A 13,920-nucleotide genomic window follows, 5' to 3' on the forward strand; every position below is an offset into this window, starting at 1 on the left:
CCACTTTAGACGGGGGTGAGGATCCTCCAGGTCAGTCACGCAGTCTGTGCAGGTTCTGGCTGGAGCTGTCCCTGGCTGTGCCAGCGGCCGGTGCGGTTCAGGCCGCAGCGGAGGTGTGCAGCGAGGTGTGTGCTGGCTCTGGCTGCCCACCCAGCTGCGATGGGCACTGCCCGTGGGGACGCACGGCCACCCAGCCTGCCGTTCCACGTTCCAGAGCAAAGGGCCACGCGTGCGGCGTGGGCAGGAGCCGCACGGCCGCTGCCGGGGCGGGAGCGGGACCCGCAGGGCGCTGGCTGGGCCGGGTGGCCCCGCTGCGGGTGCCCAGCAGCCCTCAGTGGGTGGCGCACGGCGGGGTCCCTGCCGGCGGCCTGCCCGCCAGGCGCTGCCGGATGAAGGCTGCGATCAGGCGCTGCGGCCGCCGCTGGTACTCGTGCAGCACCTCGCGGGGGGCCCGGAGCTGGTCCCCTTCCAGCCGGTCCAGGAGCGTCACACAGACCACGGCGGCTGCGGGACGGCCAGAGCCCTGCGTTACCTTCTGTCTGGCCGCTGCCCACGCAAGGAGAGGAGACCTCATTCCCGCTGCCCTCCCCGCGGGGTGAAGGAGCAGGACCCTAGGGGCTGATGCTGTGGCTTGCCCTGCCCCATCCCTTTTCTAGTGACACAGGGGAGAGCACCCCCGCTTGCACCCAGGGCATGGACTCACAGAATGGATTCGGTTGGAAGAGGCTTTGAAGGTCTTAAGTCCAACCATTGAGCCAGCACTGCCAGGACTTATTCTAAGAGATCTGCTGCAGAAAGTCCAGTGGAGAGCTACCAGGATGATTGAGGGACTGGAGCACTGCCCTGTGAGGAGAGGCTGAGAGAGCTGGGGCTGATTAGTCTGGAGAAGACTGAGAGGGGATTTAATCAATGCTTGTCTGAGGGCTGGAGGTCAAGAGGGAGGGGATAGGCTCTGCTCAGTTGCACCGTGTGACAGGACAAGGGGCAATGGATATAAACTCCAGCACAGGAGGTTCCACCTGAACATGAGGAGGAACTTCTGCACTGTGAGGGTCACAGAGCACTGGAACAGGCTCCCCAGAGGGACTGTGGAGTCTCCTTCTCTGGAGACTTTCCAGACCCATCTGGGTGTGTTGCTGTGTGACCTGTGCTGGATTCTATGGTCCTCCTCTGGCAGGGGGGTTGGACTCAATGACCTTCAGAAGTCTCTTCCAATCCCTAACACCCTGTGAGCCTGTAAGGCCAGGAGAGGGATGAGGGAGGTCACTTTTGTTTTGCCCACCATGCACTCAGGCCTTGGGAAAAAACAAACCTGTATTCTATTGAGCCACAGCACTTGTTTCAGTGCTTTCCTAGTTCACTAGGAATGTGGGCTTTGGCCTCTAGGCTGTCTGAGCCCCACACCAAACCAAACCCTTGGGCTGAGCTGAGCTGGGGATGGTGGGAAGGATGCAGAGGTGGCCATGGGAGGACTCACTCCTCAGGACTCACCTCTCAGGCCACACAGCCCACACAGGGCTGCAAATGCTGTGGACTCCATCTCGATGTTCCTCACACCAGCCTCATAGGCTCTTCTTAAGTATTCCAACTTTTTTTCACTGGAAAAAGAGCACAGTGCTCCGTCTAATCTCCCCTGACCTTGAAAGGAAGCAGAGAAATGTCACTGCAGGCACCCTCAGTGGGGACAGCTTCACGTGGCAGGTCCAGCAGGGCCCACGCTGCGTCTGAAGCCAGCTAAGTTTTCCTTGGAATCATTAGTGAACTCATTAAGCTCAGTGTTTAAAGGCAGTGCTACCTCTGTACAGAGAACATTGCACAGGTGTGAAGCTGGGAAAAGGCACAAGTCAGCCCTAGGGTGCTCAGTACATGGGGCACATAGCACTCTGCAGAGCAGATCCTCTGAGGCCCATGGTATAGAGTATGGCAGCTGTGAAGATCTGCCAGGTTAAACCCAAAACATGCCAGGTTACTGTGGAAGAGGCATGGCAAACAGTGCAGAATGTGTAAACTGGGGAGAGGAAAGCACCCCTAATTAAAGTTTAGTTTTTCTCAAGGGGCTGCCGTGCATGGCAGGCAGATGGACTTCCCTGCTCAGGTGGCACTGGTACTGGCTGGGCAGCTGGGTCCCAGGGCATTGGTGCTCCCTCCTAGCCTCACCACAGCCCAGGGCAGGACCTGGTTGATTGTAGGCTGAACATGAGCCAGCAGTGTGCCCAGGTGGCCAATGGCATCCTGGCCTGGATCAGGAACAGTGTGGCCAGCAGGAGCAGGGAAGTCCTCCTGCCCCTGTACTCAGCACTGGTTAGGCCACACCTTGAGTCCTGTGTCCAGGTCTGGGCCCCTCAGTTTAGGAAAGATGTTGAGTTGCTGGAAGGTGTCCAGAGAAGGGCAACAAAGCTGGGGAGGGGTCTGGAGCACAGCCCTGTGAGGAGAGGCTGAGGGAGCTGGGGTTGCTTAGCCTGGAGTAGAGGAGGCTCAGGGGAGACCTCATTGCTCTCTACAACTACCTGAGGGAGGTTGTAGCCAGGTGGGGGTTGGTCTCTTCTCCCGGGCAAGCAGCTCCAGAACAAGAGGACACAGTCTCAAGCTGCACCAGGGGAAGTTTAGACTGGATGTTAGGAAGAAGCTCTTCCCAGCAAGAGAGATTGGCCATTGGAATGTGCTGCCCAGGGAGGTGGTGGAGTCACCATCACTGGAGGTGTTTAGGAAGAGACTGGCTGGGGGGCTTGGTGCCATGGTCTATTTGATTAGATGGTGTTGGGTGATGGGTTGGACTCAATGATCTCAAAGGTCTCTTCCAACCTGGTTAATTCTATCCTGTTCTGATGCCATGCTTGGCGCACCCAGGCACTGGCAGCCATCCTGACCCTCTCCTCTCTGTCCACAGGTGGCTTTGTCTGTGCTGCAGCCACGGGGGCTGAGCAGAGCCATGCCTGCTGCGGCAGCTCCTCTCGCAGCGTGTGAAGCTCTCGGTGGAAGCCAAACCTGCCTCTGCAGCCACGCTAATCTGGGCAGAGTGCTTCCCTTTAGTGCTGCTCCTGCTGCTAATCCGCTCCAGTGGCTTTTGTTTAAATGAAACATGGCCTGGAGCAGCACACAGATGGGTGCCTCTGCGAGCAGATCCAGAGGGTTATAAATAGCCCTCAGATTATTAATTCTGCGTTTATTACATTTCAGCCTTGCCTTCTGCAAGAGGGAACGGTGCCAGAGGAACCAGAGGTTGTTGACGTGTGTGGGAGGTTCGGGCTGCACCTTGAACATTTTCCACAGGTCTTGAACAGAAAGCAGTAAAATGTAAATAAATTACTGTTGGATGCAGAAAAGGGAAATAATGATAAGGTCTAAATAATCCCATTGGAGAGACTGCCAACATAAGCCAGTTGTGTCTGCTGACTTGCTCTCTCTTTTCGCTTCTTTCGCTCTAGCAGATACCAGCTCTGGCTTCTGCTGGCTTTGCTGACCTTGGCTGTACTGCTTTGGTGTGGCTGAGTATTAACAAACACCTCTCAGCTCTTCTCTCTCCTTTATTGTGTACAGGGGGGAAGGGAGCAGGGAGGGGGGAAGTTATTGGCCATTGGAATGGGCTGCCCGGGGAGGTGGTGGAGTCGCCATCACTGGAGGTGTTTAGGAGGAGATTTGCTTGGTGCCATGGTTTAGTTGATTAGATGGTGTTGGGTGATGGGTTGGACACGATGATTTCGAAGGTCTCTTCCAACCTGATCTATTCTATTCTATTCTATTCTATTCTATTCTATTCTATTCTATTCTATTCTATTCTATTCTACTCTATTCTATTCTACTCTGTTCTATTCTATTCTATTCTACTCTATTCTACTCTATTCTATTCTATTCTATTCTATTCTACTCTATTCTATTCTATTCTACTCTGTTCTATTCTATTCTATTCTATTCTATTCTATTCTACTCTATTCTGTTCTATTCTATTCTATTCTATTCTATTCTATTCTATTCTATTCTATTCTATTCTATTCTGTTCATAGCCCCCTGGTTTGTCCAGAGGGTTGGTGGTTTGGGGTTTTTTGGTGCTGTTTATACAGAAGGCAGAATTAAGCAGGTTGGAAAAGACCTTCAAGATCATCAAGTCCACCCAATCACCCAACACCATCTCATCAACTAAACCATGGCACCAAGTGCCTCAAACAGTCTCTTTTTAAACACTTCCAGGGATGGTGACTCCACCACCTCCCTGGGCAGCACATTCCAATGGCCAATCTCTCTCTCTGTGAAGAACTTATTCCTAACATCCACCTTAACCCTCCCCTGGCACAGCTTGAGACTGTGTCCTCTTGTTCTGGTGCTGGCTGCCTGGGAGAAGAGACCAACCCCCGCCTGGCTACAACCACCCTTCAGGGAGCTGTAGAGAGCAAGAAGGTCTCCCCTGAGCCTCCTGCTCTCCATATACATACATACTGTATGTGTGTATGTTGCAGATACTCGTTGCATTCCATATTTCAGATTGTAGTTTTGCTTGTGAATACAGCTCCATTTGCTTCCAGCTGAGCTGGTCCAGCAATTTTATGCTGGGTGGGGGGCAGTTTTCAACCCACTACAATGTGAGTGCCAGGCACTTCCTGACATTTCTCCAGAGGCTGGTAGCCCTGGAGCTACAATCTTCTTGTGGAATCATCTTGGTGTAACCCATCAGCAAGGGGCTGTTTTCTTTGCCAGGGTGCAGCTACTGGCCTCCTGCTGTTGGGGTCTGTGCCCACACATGGCTCCCATGTAACAGCTGGCCCTGGGGGGACACCTGCATTGATCCCAAGGAGCAGCTGCTGCTGGGTGGATCTTCACTTATGATCCACCATCAGCTACAGCAGTGCTGGGGGCGTTGCAATGCTTACCTGCCAGGTGCACAAGAGACTAATTAGCAGAGAGGGCCCAGCAAAGTGCCAAAATTGGTATTGTGTGTTCTGAAGGTGTACCCTGCTCTGACCTAGCAGGTAGGATCTGCTCTTGCAGCCCTGCCTAGGCTTTGGTAGCATGGGTAGTTCTGTCTACAAATGAATGTAAAGACTCAGCACCGTGTGTTGGGGGGAGGAAAGAGACTCAGAGATGGTTTTACCTTCATAGAAGTCATAGGTGCACATGGTATGGCCCATAAGAGTGGGGAAGTCAGGAATCTGCTTGCTGCAGGCAAGAAGTTCCTCTGCAAGGTCCTTGTCCAGCTCTGTACTCCGCACCACCACATCACCCAGCACCACCTGCTCGAACCGCGGCTTGAAGGAGGAGTCCACAGCGACGTCCGTGATCACAACAGACCCGGCCTCAACCCCTGTGGGAAGCAAGGCCGAGGCTAAGCCACAGCTGATGACATTTGTGACCTTCTGCAGAGCATCAGCGTGACAGGAAAGCCTCTCCAGGGCTGTGTGTCACTCATTTCAGCACAGCTGATACCTGAAATTCAGGCAGCAGCATAGAGGCAGGAGGAAAATGCGGGGGTCAGCACCAGGTGGGTGGCTGTGGGAACGTGCTGAGACACAGAGAGTTAATTGCTTCTGGTTTGCAGACATTGTGCCCCACCGCAGGCATGAGCAGCTCCACTGCCCTGGCCAGGCTCCCAGCAGTGCAGAGGATACCAGGACAGCAGGGAGGGTCTCAAAGTATGAGAGTCCCTTCCAGCCAAGCGTCTCCTGTTTGAAGAGCAGCTCCCAGCTGTTGTGAAGTCAGAGCCTGCCTTCATTACAGAAGTGTGTGCTTGATTAAACCAGGTGCTAGAAGTTCGCAGGGCTTGAACCCAGCCCCAAATCTCCCTTTGTTGGCGGTTTGGAGAGCTGGCAAACGCTGAAGCTCATCACTGTGTGACCAATGGCTGAGAATTTTCTGGGCCTTTGCTCCCTTTTTTTTTTCTGCTCTGGAGGAAGACCATGGGCAGCTTACCTAAGCCTCCAGAGGTGCCCATGCGTATGATGGTGACATCTCGGCATCTGGCGTGGTGCAGCAGCTTGATGAGCTCGTGAAGCATGATGGAGATGGAAGGAATGCCCATCCCGTGCTGTTGGGAGGAAAGGAAAAGCATCATGGATGAGAAGCTCAACATGAGCTAACAGTGTGCACTTGCAGCCCAGAAAGCCAATCACATCCTGGGCTGCATCTAGAGAAGCAGAGCCAGCAGGTCGAGGGAGGTGATTCTCGCCCTCTGCTCTGCTCTAGTGAGACCCCACCTGGAGCACTGTGTCCAGTTTTGGAGCCTCTACTACAGGAAGGATCTGGAGGTGCTGGAAGGTGTCCAGAGAAGGGCCACAAGGATGAGCAGAGGGCTGGAGCTCCTCTGCTATGAGGACAGACTGAGGGAGTTCAGACTGTTCAGTTTGGAGAAGAGAAGGCTTCTTCTCTCTCACACTGCTCTGTGGCCTTCCAGTATCTGAAGGGGGTTACAAGAAAGCTGGGGAGGGACTTTTGAGAGTCCCTCCCTAAATAGGAAATAGAAATGGGTATATTCAACTTGGATGTCAGGAAGAAGTTGTTCCCCATGAGGGTGGTGAGAGACCGGCACAGGTTGCCCAGAGAGGTGGTAGAAGCCTCATGCCTGGAGGTTTTTAAGGGCAGGCTGGATGTGGCTGTGAGCAACCTGCTGTGGTGTGAAGTGTCCCTGCCCATGACTGGGGGGTTGGAACTGGCTGATCCTTGAGGTCCCTTCCAACCCTAACAATTCTATGATTCCCTGTGCTGCTGCAGCAGGTGACAGGTTTGTGGCTGCAACAAGCTTAGGGTTATGCTGTGGCCTCTTTTCACTCATGAGGCCAACAGCAAGTTTTTGATGGGGGTGAGAGACATCTCAGGGGCCTTGTAGCCTGTCCTGCTACCACATCCATCCTTCTTCTCCTCCACTTCATGCTTTTAATGCTCTTCTTGCCACTGGAGTTGGTGTCCATCACTGGGGATGAGTATGTCAGGCGTGCAGATGGTCTCTCCTTCAAGAAAGGTCTCCATAAATGCATCCCAAAGGCTAAATGCTCCAAGAACTTCCCCTTGAGCTGCCCCTCCTCATGCCATGTGCAGGCTTTTATTCTGTGTCATGTCCTCCTCATGCTCTTGGAGAGGTGTATTTCAGTGAGGACAACCTGAGCCTCCACTTCTCTGGGTGGATCCTCACTCTCTGTTGGAGCACCTCTGCCCACATGGCTGGGTATCAAGGACAAGGGGTGGGTTCATGCCCCTCAGTGAGGACCGGTTTTGGCATCAGGCATTTGCTGCTTGAAGCCTTGTGCCTTGCAGGCTGCCTGTGCTGTTCCTGGCTCCAATCACCTGCCCGAGTGTCCCTCTGGCCTGGCTGCCTGAAGATGGCAGATGTTCTGCAGATCTCCAGCTGCTGAGGCCACCCCTGCTTTCTGCCCAGCGCTCCCTCTCCTCCTCACCTCAGTTTTCTGCTCCTTTTCTCTGCTTTGCCTCTAAAAACGAGGCGTCGGGGGGGGTGGGTCTGCTTCACGGGGCTTTGGTTTTGCTGCCGTGTTCTAACCCTGCTGGCAGCGACGCAAAGCAGCACAGTGAACGTAGACAGCTGGTCCTCGTTCTGCTTTGCCTCTTCCCCTCTGGCTGCCAGATTGTTGCCCTCCCATCAGGGTTTAGCTCTGCAGCCTCTCTGCCCGTTGGTTGCTGAACACCAGGCTGGCATATTTGCCGGTGCCTAAAGAATTTATTCTCATTGTAAATATTCAAAGCAGGAAACCGTTCCTGCCCCCCGCGGTGTTTGTGTTCCTGTTCCTAAGCAACTGGCTGAAGTGGGATGCTGGCAGCTGGGGAAGCTCCCACGAGCTCTGCCCCATGTCCCCTCACAGGGATGAGCCCAGGGGGTCGGTGGCTTCTGCACCGGTACAAAACCGATGCGTGGTCCAGCGGCCACCACAGGCTTCTCGCTGTGCTACCACTGCTGCCAGCCTGGGGAGCAGCAGAACTCGTGGGCTTTTCCCCCTTGGATCCTGTCAGGATGATTCCCTCCAGGTTTCTGTCGGTTTGGTTTGGTCAGAGAGACCAAGTGTGAGCTCTTGGTGTGTGAGTGACTTTGTCTCCTGTGACTCAAGTTCAGGGCTAATCCTGTGCCTGGCAGAGGAACCCAGCCCTGGGGCATGAGCACTCACCAGCACCGCCTGCATTTGCCCGTTCCTTTGTGCAGGGCCAACAATTCTGCTCTTAAAGAGCAATTAATAAAGAAGCAAGGTTTTTTACTTCAGAGCTTGTTTCAATGTAGTGCTTCCAGCAATGTCTTATAGCTGAAGGATGGTAGGAAGTGGCCTTTGCCTCTCCACATGCCAGGCTGCTGAGCTGGGCACTGTACCTGTGTGTTCACTCTTAATGCTGTGCTTTTACTCTCAGTGTGTAGGGTGCTGAGGAATAGCACTGGGCAGGAGCAGCTTTGCCATGGCTGAAAGGTGCTGCTGGTGGCAATGGCTTAAAACTGAAAAGAGGAAAAGGTCTGCCTTGTGCCTTGCAGGCTGCCTGTGCTGCTCCTGGCTCTCATCACCTGCCCTTCCCTGTGCCAGGGAAGATGGAGCCCCATTCCAGCCTGCTGTAGGCCAGGCTGGCAGCAGCAGAGCCAGGGGAGGGTGTGGTAGTTTTAGGCTATGCCTTTAATTTCTTTTTTTCACAGATCTTGAGCAGAGGAGTAGTAAAATGTAAATAAAGCACCATTGGGTGTAAAAAGGAGAATAAAGCTAATTCTAAACAATCCCATTGGAAGAGACATCTGCCATAAGAATTAATTCCTGAAGCAATTTCTTTCTCTTCTCACTTCTTCACTCTGGGAGAGACACTAACTTGCTTCTGCTTGACCTTGGCTGCATTGTTTTGGCTAAGTCTAATGTCCCTCTGCTCCTTTCTCTTCTCCTTTTTGTACAGGAGGGTAAGAGGGGGCAGAGAGGGAGAAGCTAATTAGCTTCCCCTGGTCTTTGACCAGGGGGGTCCTTGTGCTGTTTATTAATTGCCAATCTCTGTAAATATCAGCCCTATGAGGAGAGGCTGAGGGAGCTGGGGTTGTTTAGCCTGGAGAAGAGGAGGCTCAGGGGAGACCTTCTTGCTCTCTACAACTCCCTGAAGGGAGGCTGTAGCCAGGTGGGGGTTGGTCTCTTCTCCCAGGCAACCAGCACCAGAACAAGAGGACACAGTCTCAAGCTGTGCCAGGGGAGGTTTAGGCTGGATGTTAGGAAGAAGTTCTTCCCAGCAAGAGAGATTGGCCATTGGAATGTGCTGCCCAGGGAGGTGGTGGAGTCACCATCCCTGGAGGTGTTTAAAAAGAGCCTGGCTGAGGCACTTGGTGCCATGGTTTAGTTGATCAGATGATGTTGGGCGACAGGTTGGACTGGATGATCTCAAAGGTCTTTCCCAACCTGCCTAGTTCTGTATTCTGTGTATTTTGTACATACCCATTGCATCCCACTGTGGACTGTAGTTTTGCCTGTAAGTACAACCTTCATTTGCTTCCAACTGAGCTGGTCTGGCACATTTAAGGGTGGGGAGGGAAAATTTCAACCCACCACAGAGGGTCTGCTGTGAGGGTGCTGTGTGGTACTCACACTGATGGAGAGCACGGGCCCGGCGCGGTACATGGCGTAGCGATCCGACCCTGCACAGATGTCCACCAGCTCCTCCCCGTCGCCCGCCAGACCCAGCTCCCTCTGCATCAGCTGGGCAAATGCCCTCATCCTCTCTGGGCTGCCACCCACGCAGACAAACTGGGTGGAAAGAATGAGAGCATGTTGGTGCTTCTGGCAGAATCATGGTTTGTGCTCAGCTCTGCTGAGGCCACACCTTGAGTGCTGTGTCCTGTTTTGGGCAGCTCAATACAGGAGAGATGTGGAGGTGCTGGAGCCAGTGCAGAGGAGGGCAAGGAAGCTTGGGAAGGGCCTGGAGAATAAACCTGATGAGGAGCAACTGAAGGAGCTGGGGATGGTTAGTTTGGAAAAGAGGAGGCTGAGGGGAGACCTCATTGCTCTCTACAACTACCTGAAAGGACGTTGTGGAGAGGCTGGAGCTGGTCTCTTCTCCCAGGTAATGAGTGACAGAACAGGAGGGAATGGCCTCAAGCTATGACTGGGTAGGTTTAGACTGGATATTAGGAAAAAGTTTTTCCCAGCAAGAGTGGTCAGGCATTGGAATGTGCTGCCCAGGGAGGTGGTGGAGTCTCCAACCCTGGATGTGTTTAAAGGTGGTTTGGATGTGATGCTTGGGGATATGGTTTAGGGGTGAACCTAGTAGAGTAGGGTTATTGGTTGGACTTGGTGATCCTGAGGGTCTTTTCCAGCCTGAATGTTTCTGTGATTCTGGTTGGAAAAGACTTTTAAGATCATCAAGTCCAACCTCTACCAGGGCCACTACTACCCCAGAACCTTGAGCACCTTAAAAATCTGGACAGCTTTCAACCATCTCATGAGGTGGCAGTTCAGCCACTTTCCTGGGCAGCCTGTTCCAGCCTTTGAGACCCACTTCACACTATAAAAGTTTTTCCCTCATGTCCAAACTAAACCTCCCCTGGTGGAACTTTCCAAAGACCATAAACTCTCCTTTTGTTCCTGAGCTCCAGCCAAAGCTCTCCCTTCAGCCAGGCCTCTTCTTCCCCACCAGCCTGTCTATCGTGGCATGGGGATGGCCAGTTCCTGTGCTTTTCAGATCTCCTTCCTGAAGAGTGCCCACCCTTCCTGGACTCCTTTGTCCTTCAGGATGGCTTCCCAAGGGACCCTGCCAGTTTCATGAACAGGCCAAAGTCTGCTCTTCAGAAGTCCAAAAGACACCAAGAGTGAGGCTTCACGTGGCAGTGGCCAGAGCTCAGTGGGATGCAGTTTCCTTGCAGCCACTCAAGGGTCATGGGAACAACTGAGGGTCTCCAAACCAGGAGTTAATACTAAACCCAAGCTGCTGCTCCTTGAGGGTCATGACTACCCCAGGTCCAGAGAGCTGTGCAGCTGCCCACACCTGGGTACCAGTCCCAGGTCAAGAAAACCTGAAATAATTCAGCAGCTTTAAGCTGTTAGGATCCCTACTGACAGCAAAGCAAACCCAGATGTTAGAGGAGCTCACCCTCTAATTTATTCTCTCAGCAGCACTGGCTGCAATTAGTGAGCACTGCTGGTGACACAGGGGCCATAAAGTCAGGCAGGAAAAAGGACAAATTTTACATATTAAAGGCAAAAGTGCTCCCTGAAGGCAGGAGGGGGACCAGTGCAGGGCTGCAAGGGCAGGGCTGATGATCCAGCTGCCAGGCACACAGGGGAGCAGAGCCTTGCCAGGCTGTGCTGGGCTTCTTGAGCCCTGGGGCCCCATGGCTCTTCCCCCACAGCCCTGTGGAAGTGCTGTGCTCTGCCCTAAAATGGAGGAGGATGCAGCAGTGACAGACTGAGTTTGACAGCAGACCTCAGCCAAAAATACATCCTCCTTCCCTTGTCTTCAGTCTACAAGGATCAGATGCTTTGGACAAATGCTTCCTCCTTCTGCCCTCCAAAACGGGGCTGATGTCAAAGCAGGTTTCACAGAACTACAGGTTTTGAAAAGGATCAATTTCTATTGGGGTTTCTGCCCAGAGCAAGGGGGGGGTGGATCACCTCCCTGCTCGGGCTACCCCAGCTCACTGTGCCCCCTCGGTGGGCAGCCAGACTCTGTTTCCAGTGGGATCACCCGCAGCAGTGGGGCTCAGACATGGGACAGCAGAGCTGTGGGATGAGGGGCTGGAGAGCCCTGGGGGCTGGGAGTTGCTGCCCCTCGCTGGCTCCTGCTCTTTACCTTGATGTCCCCAAACATGGCCGGCAGGTTGTGCGTCTTCGTTCCCAAGGCCAGGTGGTAGAGAACATCCTCCTCCATCGAGTCCAGGTGCGGGTTTTTAACGCAGACAAGCCCATTGCTGTGGGGGCACAGGGGGACATGGGTCAGGGGCAGTGCCCACAGGCACAGGGACAGGGCAGGAAGGGGTGTGGAGCGGACTGAGAGCCCTGCAAGGGTCATGCTGGTGTCAGGGAAGGGGTGGGTCAGTGACAGGGGAGAGCAGGCACGGCAGGGCATCCGGGGTGGCTGTCCCGCTGTCACACACTGCCTTCCTTGTCTCCATCGCCGCTGGGAAGCTTTTCAGCACCTCCTTTATCGCGTCTGTGTGTTTGGCAAACGCCACTCCTCGGTAGTTATCATCAGGTTTGTCGATGGCAACCTTTGCTGGCTCCTCCAGAGAGCTCTGCCAGAACTGCCCTGCGGAGGATGCTGCCTGGCGTGTGGCAGCTCTCGGCAAGCTAGGGCTGGATATTTGTGTTGTCCCAGAGAGGCGCCTGCCAGCACAAGTGCAAATTAAATTCAGCTCCTGCAGACAGCAGGAGCCCAGTTTCCCTTCCTGTTCCACCTGCTTTAATAGGTGGAAAACAGCTAAGCAACAATAGTGGTCAGTTTGATAAATAAGGCTGAAACAAACGCAGGGAAGGTTTCTCTTGCCTTGTTAAAACAAGTCCCAGCCCTCCCCTGGCACTCACCCCGAGTAACTTGTTGTTTCCGTCATAGCAGCTCTGCCAGAGTCAGCTGGAGGCCACCCTCTGCAGACAAGGTCAGGAGAATCCCCGCTATTGCTTCAGCTGCTGCTTTGCAGATCAGAAGAGGTCTGAGGGGCTCTGCAGGGGGTTAAATACCCTCTGGCTCTGCGCAGCTCCCCGGGTCGGCAGTGGCCTGTCCCCCTTGGCCCCATCAGCTGCCAGTGGCTGCTGCTGGCCAGGGGGAGGTTGGCCCCAGATTGGCTGTTTTTGCAGGTGTGTCACCTCGGCTGGCCCTCCGTGGCTGGTGATGAGTGGGGAGGTGACCTGCTGGCCCTCCAGCCAGTGGGGCAGGTGCTGTGGTGTGTGGCAGGCACACGTGCACCCCTGGGTGCACCCTGGCTTGTCTCTGGCCATAGCTTTGTGGCCAGGGCTTGGCTGCATCCTGCTCCTCCTCTGGGCACCACTGCAATGCTGCTGCCATTCAGGGCCCTGCCTTTGTCTGTCCTGTTTGGTGCAGCTGCCCCCACCCCAGGATCATTCCTCAAGCCCCTCCTGTGAGCACAAAGGGCTTTGCAAGTGTCCAATGCCAGCTGCAGGGGTCAGCAGCACTCAGCGACTGTCCTGGTCCCGGCTGATGGCCACGGGGCACCCACCACTGCCTGATCTTCCTCAGGAGCATGTCGTGGGCATGCCATAGGGGGCTGAAGGAGATCTAGGGAGTAGGTAGCAGAGCCAGGGATGCCACCACAGCAAAGGGCAGCATGGAGGCAGAACTGCCCCCACCAGGCCAGGTCCCTGCTGCTCCTGGTGTGGCTGAAGGACATGAGCAATGCTGCAGGAGCTTGGTTCTCTGCCTTGGCACTTCCCAAGTTTGCCTCTAGAGCTGCCCTTGGGACAGATGTGCAAGCAGCCTGCACCCCAGCAGTAGGGGGCCGGAGATGCTGGTCCTGCTGCCTGTCCTGGCATGACACGGCCCTGGGAGATATTTGAGGCAGGAGCTGGAGGGGCAGAATCTGGCACTTGCTATTGGCCCCTGGCAATGGTAGATGAAAGCTCCAGTTAATTAAATGAGTGCTGGGTAATTAATGACCATGCTGAGCTGACCCAGTAAACACATCTGATTTCAGAGCAGGTTTTGTCATCCCGTGCCTTTGATGTGCTGCTGTCTTGGGTCACCTCTCTGTGATTTATGTGATCACTAACAGCAGGACTTGGCTGTCAGGGCAGAGCCGTGTCCCGGCAGAGCACCAGGGCCTGCAGCAGCCACCCCTGCCCATAGCCCCTGGGCAGCTCCATCCCTGGAGGCTTTGCTGTGTCCTCAGCTTTGTCATCAGGCTTTGGGAGAGTGGTGGAGCCTGGCTGGCCCCAGGCTTCACAGAGCAAACCGCTGGGATCTGAGTTGAGGCACATTAATGCAGTGACTGTCATGCAGGTCTTGACAGTTTGTCCCAGTTAGCATTAGGTG

General features: G+C 54.3%; 1 protein-coding gene across 1 annotated transcript; it reads right to left on the reverse strand.

Moving 5' to 3' along the window:
• Nucleotides 1-331: 331 nt before the first annotated feature.
• UPP2 (uridine phosphorylase 2) lies at nt 332-11,946 on the reverse strand. Its single transcript, XM_054173556.1, has 6 exons — nt 11,728-11,946; nt 9,528-9,686; nt 5,899-6,013; nt 5,084-5,293; nt 1,492-1,638; nt 332-504 (listed from the first exon to the last, which is right to left on the reverse strand). Exons 1-6 carry the CDS (start codon nt 11,944-11,946, stop codon nt 332-334), a joined length of 1,023 nt encoding a protein of 340 aa, XP_054029531.1.
• Between the last annotated feature and the right edge of the window lie 1,974 nt (nt 11,947-13,920).

Source organism: Dryobates pubescens, chromosome 2, assembly GCF_014839835.1.
Source record: "Dryobates pubescens isolate bDryPub1 chromosome 2, bDryPub1.pri, whole genome shotgun sequence".
In the NCBI taxonomy this organism is placed as follows: Eukaryota; Metazoa; Chordata; class Aves; order Piciformes; family Picidae; genus Dryobates; species Dryobates pubescens.

Bases quoted from the DNA above. Each gene is read 5' to 3' on its own strand.
- UPP2 (XM_054173556.1), bottom strand. From the start codon at position 11,946: ATGACCCTTGCAGGGCTCTCAGTCCGCTCCACACCCCTTCCTGCCCTG. The intron at 5,294-5,898 runs GTAAGCTGCCCA...TGCTTCCCACAG, and splicing joins GGGCACCTCTGGAGGCTTAG to GGGTTGAGGCCGGGTCTGTT. The intron at 505-1,491 runs GTGAGTCCTGAG...GCCGTCCCGCAG, and splicing joins TGGGCTGTGTGGCCTGAGAG to CCGCCGTGGTCTGTGTGACG.